The sequence below is a fragment of the Actinia tenebrosa genome, unplaced genomic scaffold (genome assembly GCF_029948245.1).
Source record: "Actinia tenebrosa isolate PJP-AT-01 unplaced genomic scaffold, QUT_ActTen_1.0 PGA_scaffold14__42_contigs__length_11649687, whole genome shotgun sequence".
In the NCBI taxonomy this organism is placed as follows: domain Eukaryota; kingdom Metazoa; phylum Cnidaria; class Anthozoa; order Actiniaria; family Actiniidae; genus Actinia; species Actinia tenebrosa.
Window position 1 is genome coordinate 3,541,942 of NW_028292574.1, and position 12,166 is coordinate 3,554,107.

At 35.6% G+C, this 12,166-nt stretch overlaps 1 protein-coding gene across 1 annotated transcript; it reads right to left on the bottom strand.

Annotated features, from left to right (window-relative positions):
- Positions 1 to 1,135: 1,135 nt before the first annotated feature.
- LOC116293894 (forkhead box protein J3) lies at positions 1,136 to 11,659 on the bottom strand. Its single transcript, XM_031701391.2, has 5 exons — positions 11,274 to 11,659; positions 11,108 to 11,182; positions 10,916 to 11,002; positions 7,500 to 7,857; positions 1,136 to 5,089 (listed from the first exon to the last, which is right to left on the bottom strand). The coding sequence occupies exons 1-5, from the start codon at positions 11,622 to 11,624 to the stop codon at positions 4,545 to 4,547; spliced, it is 1,416 nt and encodes a 471-aa protein (XP_031557251.1). The 5' UTR covers positions 11,625 to 11,659; the 3' UTR covers positions 1,136 to 4,544.
- Positions 11,660 to 12,166: the final 507 nt, after the last annotated feature.

The window sequence follows — 12,166 nt, forward strand, 5'->3', positions numbered from 1 at the left end:
AAAGAGGATTACTATTACCAAGTCTTCATATGACCTAAGAAATTTCTGCAATCTGATTGGCTGAAAGGAGTATTATTTCAGCATAATACAAAATACATCGTGCCTTCTCATAGGTACTTCAACAATATCAAAAGCAAAAATAACTTGGATAAATCCTCATTTTTGAAAAATGGCAAAAAGATTTCCTTTCACCTAATATATTTAAATTCACAAACAAACCATAAATGTCAAACAGGAACAAATAACAAACAAGAGTATTTGGAGGACAGAACATTTCAAATTCCACTTGTGGTATTTTATGCCAGGTAACGCTCCAAACCAATGTTATTAAGGAGTCAAACTAGCAAACTAAAATTAATTTGGGGTTTGTTGCAGACCATTTATTTATTGGTTGTGGGTTAATGTGGCTTAATAGGCCTTTTGCAACAACAGGTTTACATGACCCTACCCCCCCCCCTCCCCCTCCCCCCTCCCCTGTAAAACATCTCAAAATGAACACCAGGGCCCGGTTGTACGAAGCCTGGATAGCGCCTATCCAGTGGATAAATCCCTATCCAATGGATAAGTCAATGCTGTTATCCAATAAATTTTTCCGCTGCATAAGATTTATCCATTGCATAGTGCTGTCCAGGCTTCATACAGTCGGCCCCAGAAATGGAAAGAGCACGTCTATATTAATAAGTAGCTCATCATGTTGACTGTAGAAGAAATGGCATTGAATATAGAATTGAATATTTTATAAGGATTTGTATGTGGGGAAAAGTGCTGGATTCAGCACATTTTTTCCATACAAACCCTTATAAAATATTCGATTTTGTCTTTAATTCTATTTTTCCTGTATTACATGTTATAAGCTAAAACTTTGCCTTCTCACTAATATTGAGGTGCTCTTTCCATTTTCAGTGTTCATTTTGACACGTCTTTTTATAGGGAATAGGGTCACGTGACCTGCTGTTGCAAAAGGCCTATTAGTGCTTTATTCTCCCCTATGTGTATAGGTCACAATAATAATTAACGTCAATGTGTTGCTATGGTAACATGATGGTGAGTTATCTTGTTGGCAGCAATGCATTTTTCAATCAAACTTAAAAGGTACACCACAAATAATACCCAGTCAAGATTTCTTAAATCACAGTCAATTTGAAAAAACAGTTTTTATTTGGTATCTATTTACAATGACCTTATACACATGCCCACTATGTAATCAGTAACTTTTATTTTGCTTACACTGTTGACTATAGTACTGTATATGTTTTTCAATCTCGTTTTCTGCTGATTCAAATGTTGCTGGGAAAAGCATGGCATGCACAACCAGTAGTGGTGACATGTAATCTCTCCTGAAATTAGAACTTTTCACCAAACATTTAATCTTAGACAGCAATAATCGTTAGAAGCTTGAAGGTCCAGTTATCTAGGCAACGTTTCTTGCAATTTGTCTCTTAACTCATTATAAGAAAAAAGTGTTACTTACTGGGAACTAGGAAAACAGTGTTTTATGGTCAAAACAGCAATTAATTGATCTATTGATTATTTGATTCTTAAAATCTTACATTTCCTGTAAAATCACTTATGGTTTTGTTCTGGGGAACATGTAATGTTGCACACTCAGAATGGTCGGAAACAGTGAAATTGTATGACCATAACGTGGCAATTCAACAAAAAGTTTTGTGGAGTGAATACCTTTTTGGTTTTAGTTTTTTGATCAAGTCACGTGAAAACCAAAAATTGGTTTGAAATGAGAAAAACATGCCCAAGCTTAATTAAGAGGTCTATTTTGTTGGCTATCATAACAAATCATTGCTAGACAAGCTCCAGGTGGGTTGTTTCTCTAGACAATGTTGTGACAATCATTACAAAAGGTCGAAATTGTCAAAATCGTGACATGTTCTGGGTATTTCACTCACAATTTGAAACAATCATGACTCATATTTCAGGCAAGTTGCAAGAAACATTAATTTGTCTAGTAAATATAATACTACTGGTTATGGCAACTCAGACAGACCAATCTGTTCAGAAATGATTACATGTTCATTAGCACATTTCATTAAATTGGCATGCCTGAAAAGAGTCAATAATTGACCATGCTGCAAAAAGATTGGATATTTTGATTACTTGACCATGCTGAAAGAAGAATTGGATAATTCAACTACTTCTGATTAGAACTTTATAACATATTCCTAACATGTCAGCCAAATCATGTTTATTTCAGTCACCTGGAATGTCATATTACCACACAACTTAGTCATGTGAAGGACAATCTAGAACTTTTGGGAGATCTCTACTTCCGCATAGCCATAATACTTTGCAGGGAAACTGCACTTATATTAAAAGCTGATCAGACAATATTGAAAATACCTCGTTTAATATCCAAATATAAAATACAACATTTAGAGATCTTGAAATTTGAAGTAAATTTTAAACACCTCTTTGTATATTTAACCATTGAAATGAATACATTTTCTGTAACACCAAACCTCTTGATGTTCTAAACGAACAAAATTAACTAAAAATAAACTGATAAATGATCAGTACAGGTAAAAAGTATTATGGGCTATGGGAAAGTATGCTAGAATTAAATATTGAAAACTTGGTAATCATCACGGGACCTATATTTGAGAGAATGGATAAGCCTAAGAACTTATTCCACGCAAAGAGACCAACTAACTTTTTTTCATTTGAGAAAAATTCCTCATTCCAAATGCCACTCTCTGTTGCTTATCTATTAGATACAAAACACCACATATGTGGTACTAATAAATAATACATGTTCCACCTTTCCATTTTATATATGGATGGTTTTATAAATTAAGAAACACTAAATTCTCACTGTTAAAAACTACACTCTTTGTACAAAATGATTATTTTGACTTTAGTCACATTTTGTTTCACCTAAAATGCTATTCATGGGATTATGATTATTACTTTTGAGGTGCTTCATGATACACACACAGAATATCAATATATTACAGTTCAAGACATACCTCACCTAATAAACATTATTTATGACTTGAAAATCAAGCTTCCTTAAACAATGGAATCAAAAACAAGAGCTTTATTTTCAAATCAATATTATAATATAGTCAAGTAAATCCGCGCGATCTGATTGGTTGAAAAGCATGAACCATTTGCCCATGGGTTGCACGCTCACGTCAGCTTTTTTAGCTTCGGCGGAAAAAAAAATTTTTTGTATCTTTTTGCTGACAATTTATCTAGAAAAGATAACTGAAAATGATTGAAAAAAACTAGCGAAAATACTCATCAATCTCCAACATTTAGTATAGAGTTGTCATTTGATCAGCCTAGTAATAATACGTCAAGATTTGCATCACTTTCAAACAGTGAGCTGGACAAGATTGTGTCAGAGCGTCACTCCAAAAAGACAAAGCAAACCACAAATCGATCGGTCGGTGTCTACATTCAAAGGATTTTAAGCAATGATTAAATAAATACAAAAATATTGTTATCGTGTATTTATTCAACAAAAGTATTTCCAAAGTAATTAACTATAAATATCTTGCTCACCATCTACTTCGCAGCTTCACAACTGCAGTGAAGTACTTTCTGAAGCTCTACATGGGAGGGAAAGCCGACAAAGCGTACTACCCAGAGAAAATTAATCCAGTTCAGTCAGTTAGTTTTGATCCGTGTACGAGATTATTTCCATTGCTAAGTCATTGTACGATAACAAACTTGAACATCGTCAACAACAACAAAGACAGCCACTTTGTTTTTCACTGATTTTCTCGGGCATTACTGTACTAAGATATGTCAACATTTGAAATGTACTTCTTACAGTTGAAAATCACTTTCTCCGTAGTTTTGGACATCTTTGATTCACTTGTAAGCTAAATTTTTGCCATTATTGTAGTCATAACTGTCTTCAGTGTAAAGCTGCCATTTTCAAAACGACTGTTTTTCTGTTTTTGGCGCCTTTGTGCTTTTCATTCACTCAAGGTGCGTAAGGAGAATTTAGGGCATGATCAACAAATACAGTCTATAATTTGTATTTATTTCTTGTTTGTTGACTTGACTATATTATAAAAGCAATGGATCACAAGTAGCTGTGCGTCCATCGAGTTATGGATGCACTTGGGAGGTTGCTTAAGCACTCAAAAAAGCTAGAGTTGCACTTCGCTTCGCGTCGTGCAACTCTTATGCTTTTCTTCGTGCTTAGCAACCTCCCGCGTGCATCCATAACTCGATGGATGCACGCTACTTATGATCCATTCCTTAAATAATAGTTTTTAATGTAAAATGCAGAATAAAAGTTAGTCTAGCAGGTTTTCACTATTGATACAAGTGCAGGATTTATGAAATTAGACAGTCACACACACTAGTAATAGCATCAAAAGTGAAAGTCCATAATAAGATGGCTACAAGAAACCCAAACAAATATTGATTGAAAGAACTGTTGGCCTTTTGTTGCTTCTTCAAACAGGGTGAAGATCAGAATCATTCCATGGGTTTATTATTATCTGCTGAATGTATGAAAGGCTAAATGTTATATCTGCATATTTTTACTTTTAAGTTAGTAATTATAATTTCTACATAATTGACTCCCAATCGAAGTCTTCTTCTTCTTCATCATCTAATTGAGTGCCACCCTGTACTGATTGTGACACAGGAGTTACCTTAATCCCAGGAATTGAATGATTAGAACCAGCACTAAATCCTGCTGAGCTGTTGTAACTTGTGTGGGATCCATGGAGAGATGACTGAGGAGTTGAAGAGCTGTAAGTAGAACTGCTTTGCTGTACAGGAATATTTGGGCTTTGCATAAGTCCAAATCCTTGACTTGACTGCATTTCACCACTTCCTAATAAGTTCTGCTGGGATAAGTATTGACTAAAAGAATAGGCTAGTTCTTGCCATTGACTGGCATCTAATCCAATGTTTGTAAAGTCAATATCTTTCATACTCTCCATGAGGTTCTGCCAATGGCCCAAATCTATGTTTTGTATGTTTCCTTTGTTCATACTTTCAAGAAGAGTCTCCATGTTTTGCATTAAATGTTGCTGCTGTTGTTTTGCTTGAGGTAATGATGTGGCGACATGTTGTGTAGCTGCTGGGTCGGAACTCCTCATAGTTCCTGGAAAAAAAAACAAGCTAAGAAACGGAAAAAAGAAAACCATGTTCACAAAAGTTGTCAGTCAGGCTACATTTACTCGGTACTGGCCAAATTCTTAACCAGTCAAAAATTTAACCTGCACATACTGTACCTCATGCATGGAACTGTCTCTTAAATCGTAAACAAAAAAAAGGTGTACAGTCCGAGTGCCACATCAATTTGTTAATGTTAGTTATTTTCAATCTGATCAATGGCATGTGCAAAGCATGCAAAAACTGCCTAGAGCTTGCCTTATGAAATGTTATCCAGACAAGGTGTTCATCGGTACTGGTCAAATTTTACTTGGGCTAGCCATACACAGTTATCTGGACAAGGTGTTCATCGGTACTGATCAAATTTTACTTGCGCTAGCCATACAAAAAGTTATCCTTACAAGGTGTTCATCGGTACTGGTCAAATTTTACTTGGGCTAGCCAGACAAAAAGTTATCGTGGCAAGGTGTTCATACGGTACTGGTCAAATTTTACTTTTGCTAGCCATACAAAAAGTTATCCTTACAAGGTGTTCATACGGTACTGGTCAAATTTTACTTGGGCTAGCCAAACACAAATTTATCTGGACAAGGTGTTCATCCGTACTGGTCAAATTTTACTTGGGCTAGCCATACACAAAGTTATCTGGACAAGGTGTTCATCGGTACTGGTCAAATTTTACTTGGGCTAGCCATTTGAAAAGTTATCTGGACAAGGTGTTCATCGGTACTGGTCAAATTTTACTTAGGCTAACCATACACAAAGTTATCATGACAAGGTGTTCATCGGTACTGGTTTAAATTTTACTTTGGCTAGCCATACAAAAGTTATCCTGACAAGGTCTTCATCGGTACTGGTCAAATTTTACTTAGGCTAACTATACAAAAAGTTATCCTTACAAGGTGTTCATCGGTGCTGGTCAATTTTTATTCGGCTTGCCATACGAAAAGTTATCAGGACAAGGTGTTCAACGCTATTGGTCAAATATTACTTGGGCTAGCCATACAAAAAGTTATCTGGACAAGGTGTTCATACAGTACTGGTCAAATTTTACTTGGGCTAGCTATACAAAAAGTTATCCTTACAAGGTGTTCATACGCTATTGGTCAAATTTTACTTTGGCTAACCATACACAAAGTTATCCTGACAAGGTGTTCATCCGTACTGGTCAAATTTTACTTGGGCTAGCCAAACACAAATTTATCTGGACAAGGTGTTCATCTGTACTGGTCAAATTTTACTTGCGCTAGCCATACACAAAGTTATCCTTACAAGGTGTTCATATGCTATTGGTCAAATTTTACTTGGGCTAGCTATACAAAAAGTTATCCTTACAAGGTGTTCATACGGTACTGGTCAAATTTTACTTGGGCTAGCCATACACAAAGTTATCCTGACAAAGTGTTCATATGGTACTGGTTTAAATTTTACTTTGGCTAGCCATACACAAAGTTATCCTTACAAGGTGTTCATATGCTATTGGTCAAATTTTACTTGGGCTTGCCATACGAAAAGTTATCTGGACAAGGTGTTCATCAGTACTGGTCAAATTTTACTTTGGCTAGCCATACACAAAGTTATCTGGACAAGGTGTTCATATGCTATTGGTCAAATTTTACTTGGGCTAGCTATACAAAAAGTTATCCTTACAAGGTGTTCATACGGTACTGGTCAAATTTTACTTGGGCTAGCCATACAAAAAGTTATCCTGACAAAGTGTTCATATGGTACTGGTTTAAATTTTACTTTGGCTAGCCATACACAAAGTTATCCTGACAAAGTGTTCATATGGTACTGGTTTAAATTTTACTTTGGCTAGCCATACACAAAGTTATCCTGACAAAGTGTTCATATGGTACTGGTTTAAATTTTACTTTGGCTAGCCATACACAAAGTTATCCTTACAAGGTGTTCATATGCTATTGGTCAAATTTTACTTGGGCTTGCCATACGAAAAGTTATCAGGACAAGTTGTTTAAACAGTACAGATCAATTTTTTATTGATGCAAGTCAAAAAATTGAACTTGATTTGTTAGGACCCAAATATGCACGGCTAAACATGCATAGTTCTGAAGGCCATTTCAAGGTTCAAAATTAAGCTTTTCAAGGATCAATTTTGTTTGGGAATTTCTTCTTAACAATAAATAGGAACAACTGACACATTTTTCGAAGACTTTTTGACTATGACTTTAAAAGAGAATTTGAAGCCGGCTTCATAACATCAAGGTTTAATAATGGAAAATAGCATTTAAGTTAACGACCTTACCATTCTTGCTTTTCAAGTGCACTTAAATATGGGTTTTGGATTCCAGGGCTTTTTAAGGATTTCAAGGAGTAGAAGATTGCAATCAATGGCATTTAATGATGCAAAACTTGTATTATATTTAAAAGAAACTTACCAAAACTGCTACTGTTCTGTGAAGCATCAAAAACAGACTTGTATAAGTTCTTGAAAGAAGCACTAAGATCTTCAAATGCAATCTCTGGGAAAATTTTATGTGGTGGTTCCCCAAAGTTATTTGAATTGTTTAATCCACCTTGTGCACCATTTCCCATCATACCATTACCAGAATGAACATTAGATGAAGAACTTGGTGAAACTCCAAGAAATGATTGGCTATTGGGTGAAGACGTATAGAAATGATCCCCTTGTAATGAAGCAAGTGTTGGAGAATGAGCAACAGGTGAAGAAGACAAATTAGATCCTTGACTACTGTTAGGAGACCACTGATTTTCTTCTGTGCCACAAGGAGAAAGCTACAAGAACAACAGAAAGACAAAAATGTAAAGCTCTGAGCACTGCTCTTCATTGTGTAACTTGAATGGTGTTAGTGAGATTGGTAGGGAACTGTGCAGTAGAGTACAAACACTAAAAGTGTGCAACTAAATATCACTAAATAACTGTGTTATTTTATGCTAATTCTATTGTTTTCTTTTGTTTAATTAGTGCTATTTACTGCTAAATAGTGATAACTATTGCACACATTTAGTGTTTGTCTCTATTAGTGAAGGTTGAGAACTATGAACTTATGCTATCACTATTTGAATTGACAATTGTAGGAGAATTTATCAATGTGCCTTAGATATGCCACCTTAATTAAGTTATCGTAGCACAATATTCTTTAATTACCTCAAACCACTGAAATATTCTCACAATGAGTAATTACCATTAAGGAACTATTTGAAGAAATAGGCTCCCACTCGCACATAACTTTACCTTTTGATTATTTATATCAAAAGATATAATATATATATATTTATATCAAAAAAATCAAGGAAAGATTGATGCATATTGCATCAGATATAATAAAATAGCTCCTAAACTAGAGAAGAATACTATAAATCAACATAAGAAGCATTAAAAGGTACATTTTAATTTTTTTAACAAGAACAAACTAAAAATAATTCTGTTACGCCATTCATGATAATAATTAGGATTTCTGGAGAAAAAACAGTGGGGGGAAAAGAGATCTATAAGTCTTATCAAACAGACTTTAATGAAGACAAGTTGCATAACATTTCTAAACAGATTTTTATAGAATAACCTGGTACTTTTTCACAGTGTAAGTACATATAAATTGTTTGTCAGACACACACATCAAGGTCAAGATATAAGGTGTAATTTAATATGCATAACACAATGCTCTTGCCATCAGGATGAACACAGGGAACCCAATATCTCAAGAGTGCAAATAGGATTCAGAGGAGGGTATCCACAAGTTTACTGTGCAAGGTCCATACCGTAAGTTATAGACCGAGTTTTTTCCACTGCCTTATGCCCCAGGCGCGTAGCGAGTGGGCCATAAAAGAGTGGAAAAAACGAGGATCCATAACTAACGGTACGGACTGAACAAACGAGGTTAATAAAATATTTACCATATGGCAAGGCATTGAGATTAAGAAGAGGCAAAGCAACGAAAAATAAAGTTGACAGCGCATGTCAAACGAGAACTGCATCTGAAGGGCTTCCTGTACGTGCCATAAGTCATAAAGCAAAAAAGGCATCAAAAGAAGACCTCAAGAACTCAACATGAGATTGAGAAGAAAACTGTCGTACTTCAAACTTCCTTTCGACTTCAAGATATTCACAATCAACTGAAGATGAAAAATACTACCGTCTTCCGTTTGTATTCCTGCCTTTTACGGGGCAAAAAACTCAAAATCTCTCCAGAAATGAATGAGAAGCTTTGAAAAATTACAGCTTGCTGAACATGGATAGTTTTTTGACATTTTTCAACGTTTTGACTGTTTGAAGCAGCTAGGCTACCATATGCACAATGGTCGAAGTCATGAAGACACACTTTTGACTCATTTAAGAAAGATACTGCCCACAAGTGCCTTCAAATTCAAGTGTGGATGAAATATTACTGAAATATGGAAATACTTAAAAAGCAGATGAGCCTAGAAAACTGGTTAAGACCGACAGCGTTAACAAGATAAACAACTGACTTCTTCACCAAATAGATTCAGATAAGTTCAAACTTGACGTTGTATTAGCTTACTGAAATAACAAATTTACATCAATTCATCTTCTTGTAAAACTATCTTAATTTCATTTACTGAATTAGCCACTATTCACCACCCTTTAGTTCATAGTTTCACCTAGTTTTAGTTTTAGTTTTTCTAGTTTTTTCTAGTCGTACGAATCGCTCAAGTAGTGCCGTGTAGAGCCTTGATCGAAAGAGTTGTCGCTTGTTATGATAAGTTTTACATTAAAAACCAGTGACTTTCAGCTATATCAAGAGAATATTAATATTTTCTTGGTTATCTTTAATAATTTATTAAGGTTTCCTGACGAGTTTCATCCAGAAATATCTTTTTATAACGAAGATTTGAATGTTTTAAAAGATCATAAGTATGTACACTCAGTGAACCATTTCATTTTTCGGTCCGTACCGTTAGCTATGGACCGCAAATTGACCAATCATAGCATGTGAAATTACCTTGCCATATAATAAAATTTGATATGGCATTGAAAGCTTAAATATGGACCTCTGGCTCAGAAGATGAAGTAAATTGAAACAAAACTTCTTCTTCATGTAAGACTTCAAGCAAAAATTGACATATTTTAGAAATGTATCAATTAGAAATAAGTCCATACAGCACTAATAAATTTATAATGAGGTTTATCTCAAATATTTCCATAATAGACAATCAGAAATCTCATATATAAGTAGCTAATATTCATAGGTTCGAACTTTTGGAGTTAATTTGCTCTCATAAAACTGTTCACGCCCTAATACAAAACTGACATCAAAAGACAATCAAGGGTATGAAGAAGAAAGATAAAGCAGACAACTGAAAATTGTCATTCGGATCCAATGAAGTAGGCTACTGAAGATTTTCACACACGTTTTGGCTTAATTACAATGGCCGAAGCTCAATCATGCAAGACTGCTGCAGCGAAGTTCAGATTGAAAACATTAAGTGCTGTCAAGCATTATTTTCCTCAAGCACTCGAAGATATCATTATGCTTCAAAACTCCAACTCCAATACCCATGCCCTTTTATGTGGGATAACGTTGTTATGATAAGAAATCAGCGGAAGAAAATATTAAATTCGTTCTTCGAAATCGCATAATTCCTACCAATTCGATCGCTGTAGGGTCAGTGATTGATTTGCCAATTTTGATAATTTCGTTCGTACAATAGAAATTCAAGAACAGCAAACATAGCTCGATAAATATATTTTTAATAATAGTAATAACACTGGGTCGAACTGTGCTCTGTTTTGGGGTGCCATGTTAAGTGTTGACGTATTTTACACTGTTACAAATGCCCTCAATCATTACTATACATACTACTGAATACTTACCCTTGAATCACTTGGTTTACGTTTCCTGTTCTGTCTTGAAGGAAAGCTTTCTTCTTGGGGATTTTGGTCGATAGCCCAGTAAGATCCCTGAATAAATTAACCATTAAGTCTTACATATCACTTCAACATGAGCTACAAGATTATTGATTCAAGCTTAGACAAAAATCCAAGAGAGTGAGATTAAGTACTCGCCTTGCCAGGATCATCTTTGCTCCTTGGAACCTTCATAAAGCACTTATTGAGAGATAGGTTATGTCGTATGGAATTCTAGTCGAACAAAACAAATTACCTGGGTTACGGAATACTATATGCAATCATATCTTACCCGGAGACCAAGAAACGTGAAATGCAACCTTACCTTCCAACCATTACCAGCGTCCTTATAATACGGAAAATGATCACATATCCATTGGTAAATTTCACTTAAGGTCATTTTCTTTTTTGGGGAGCTGTTTATTGCAAAAGTGATGAGGTTAGCGTAGGAATACGGAGGTTTACTTTCCCTGGTTTGGTGTTGTCTTGCCTCCGTTTCGTCCAGAACGGCTCCAGGATCGAGTGGAGAACCGGGAGCTTTTCGTACAGCTTGTTTGTCCTTACACGCATCGTTGTTGTTATTATTATTCTTTAGTTGTTGGCCACTGAGTGCCGAGCCAACACTAAGCTTAGGCAGCCAGTCCATGGCTGTTAGACTGCTATTTAGGTCCGCCATGATTACAGCAATGGCGTTCTTGCCAACCAAATCGATGCTGGGGGTCCTTCCGAACTGCCACACTGCGCATGATTGGAGCCTTGGATGACGTCAGGAGTGACGCATTGTCTCAAATGCATTTGCAGGTCATTTGCAGGGCAACAAAGCTATTGAAATTCTACCTGGATAATAAAACTATCCAAAAAAAATTAAAACTTAAAAGGATCAATAGATGTGCTGTGAAAGTAGTGAACTCACTATCAATTCTACTAAACCTTTCTTATTTTTGTATGAACATAGTTTACATGACGTACATTATTTTTATAAATAAATAAATAAACGTATTTGGTGATTCATGCGTTCATACCATGTTACCCCAGGGGTACTCTTGCCCATATGGATGTGCCGCTGAGCCCTCTGAACCCTGACTCTGTTTCAGAGCAAAAATTGCTGGAATTCATACCCTGTTCCAGAGCAAGATTGCTGAAAACTCTGTTCCAGAGAGGAGAGAGTGTGATTTCATATACCCTGTTCCAGAGTGAGAGCGATTTTATATACCCTGT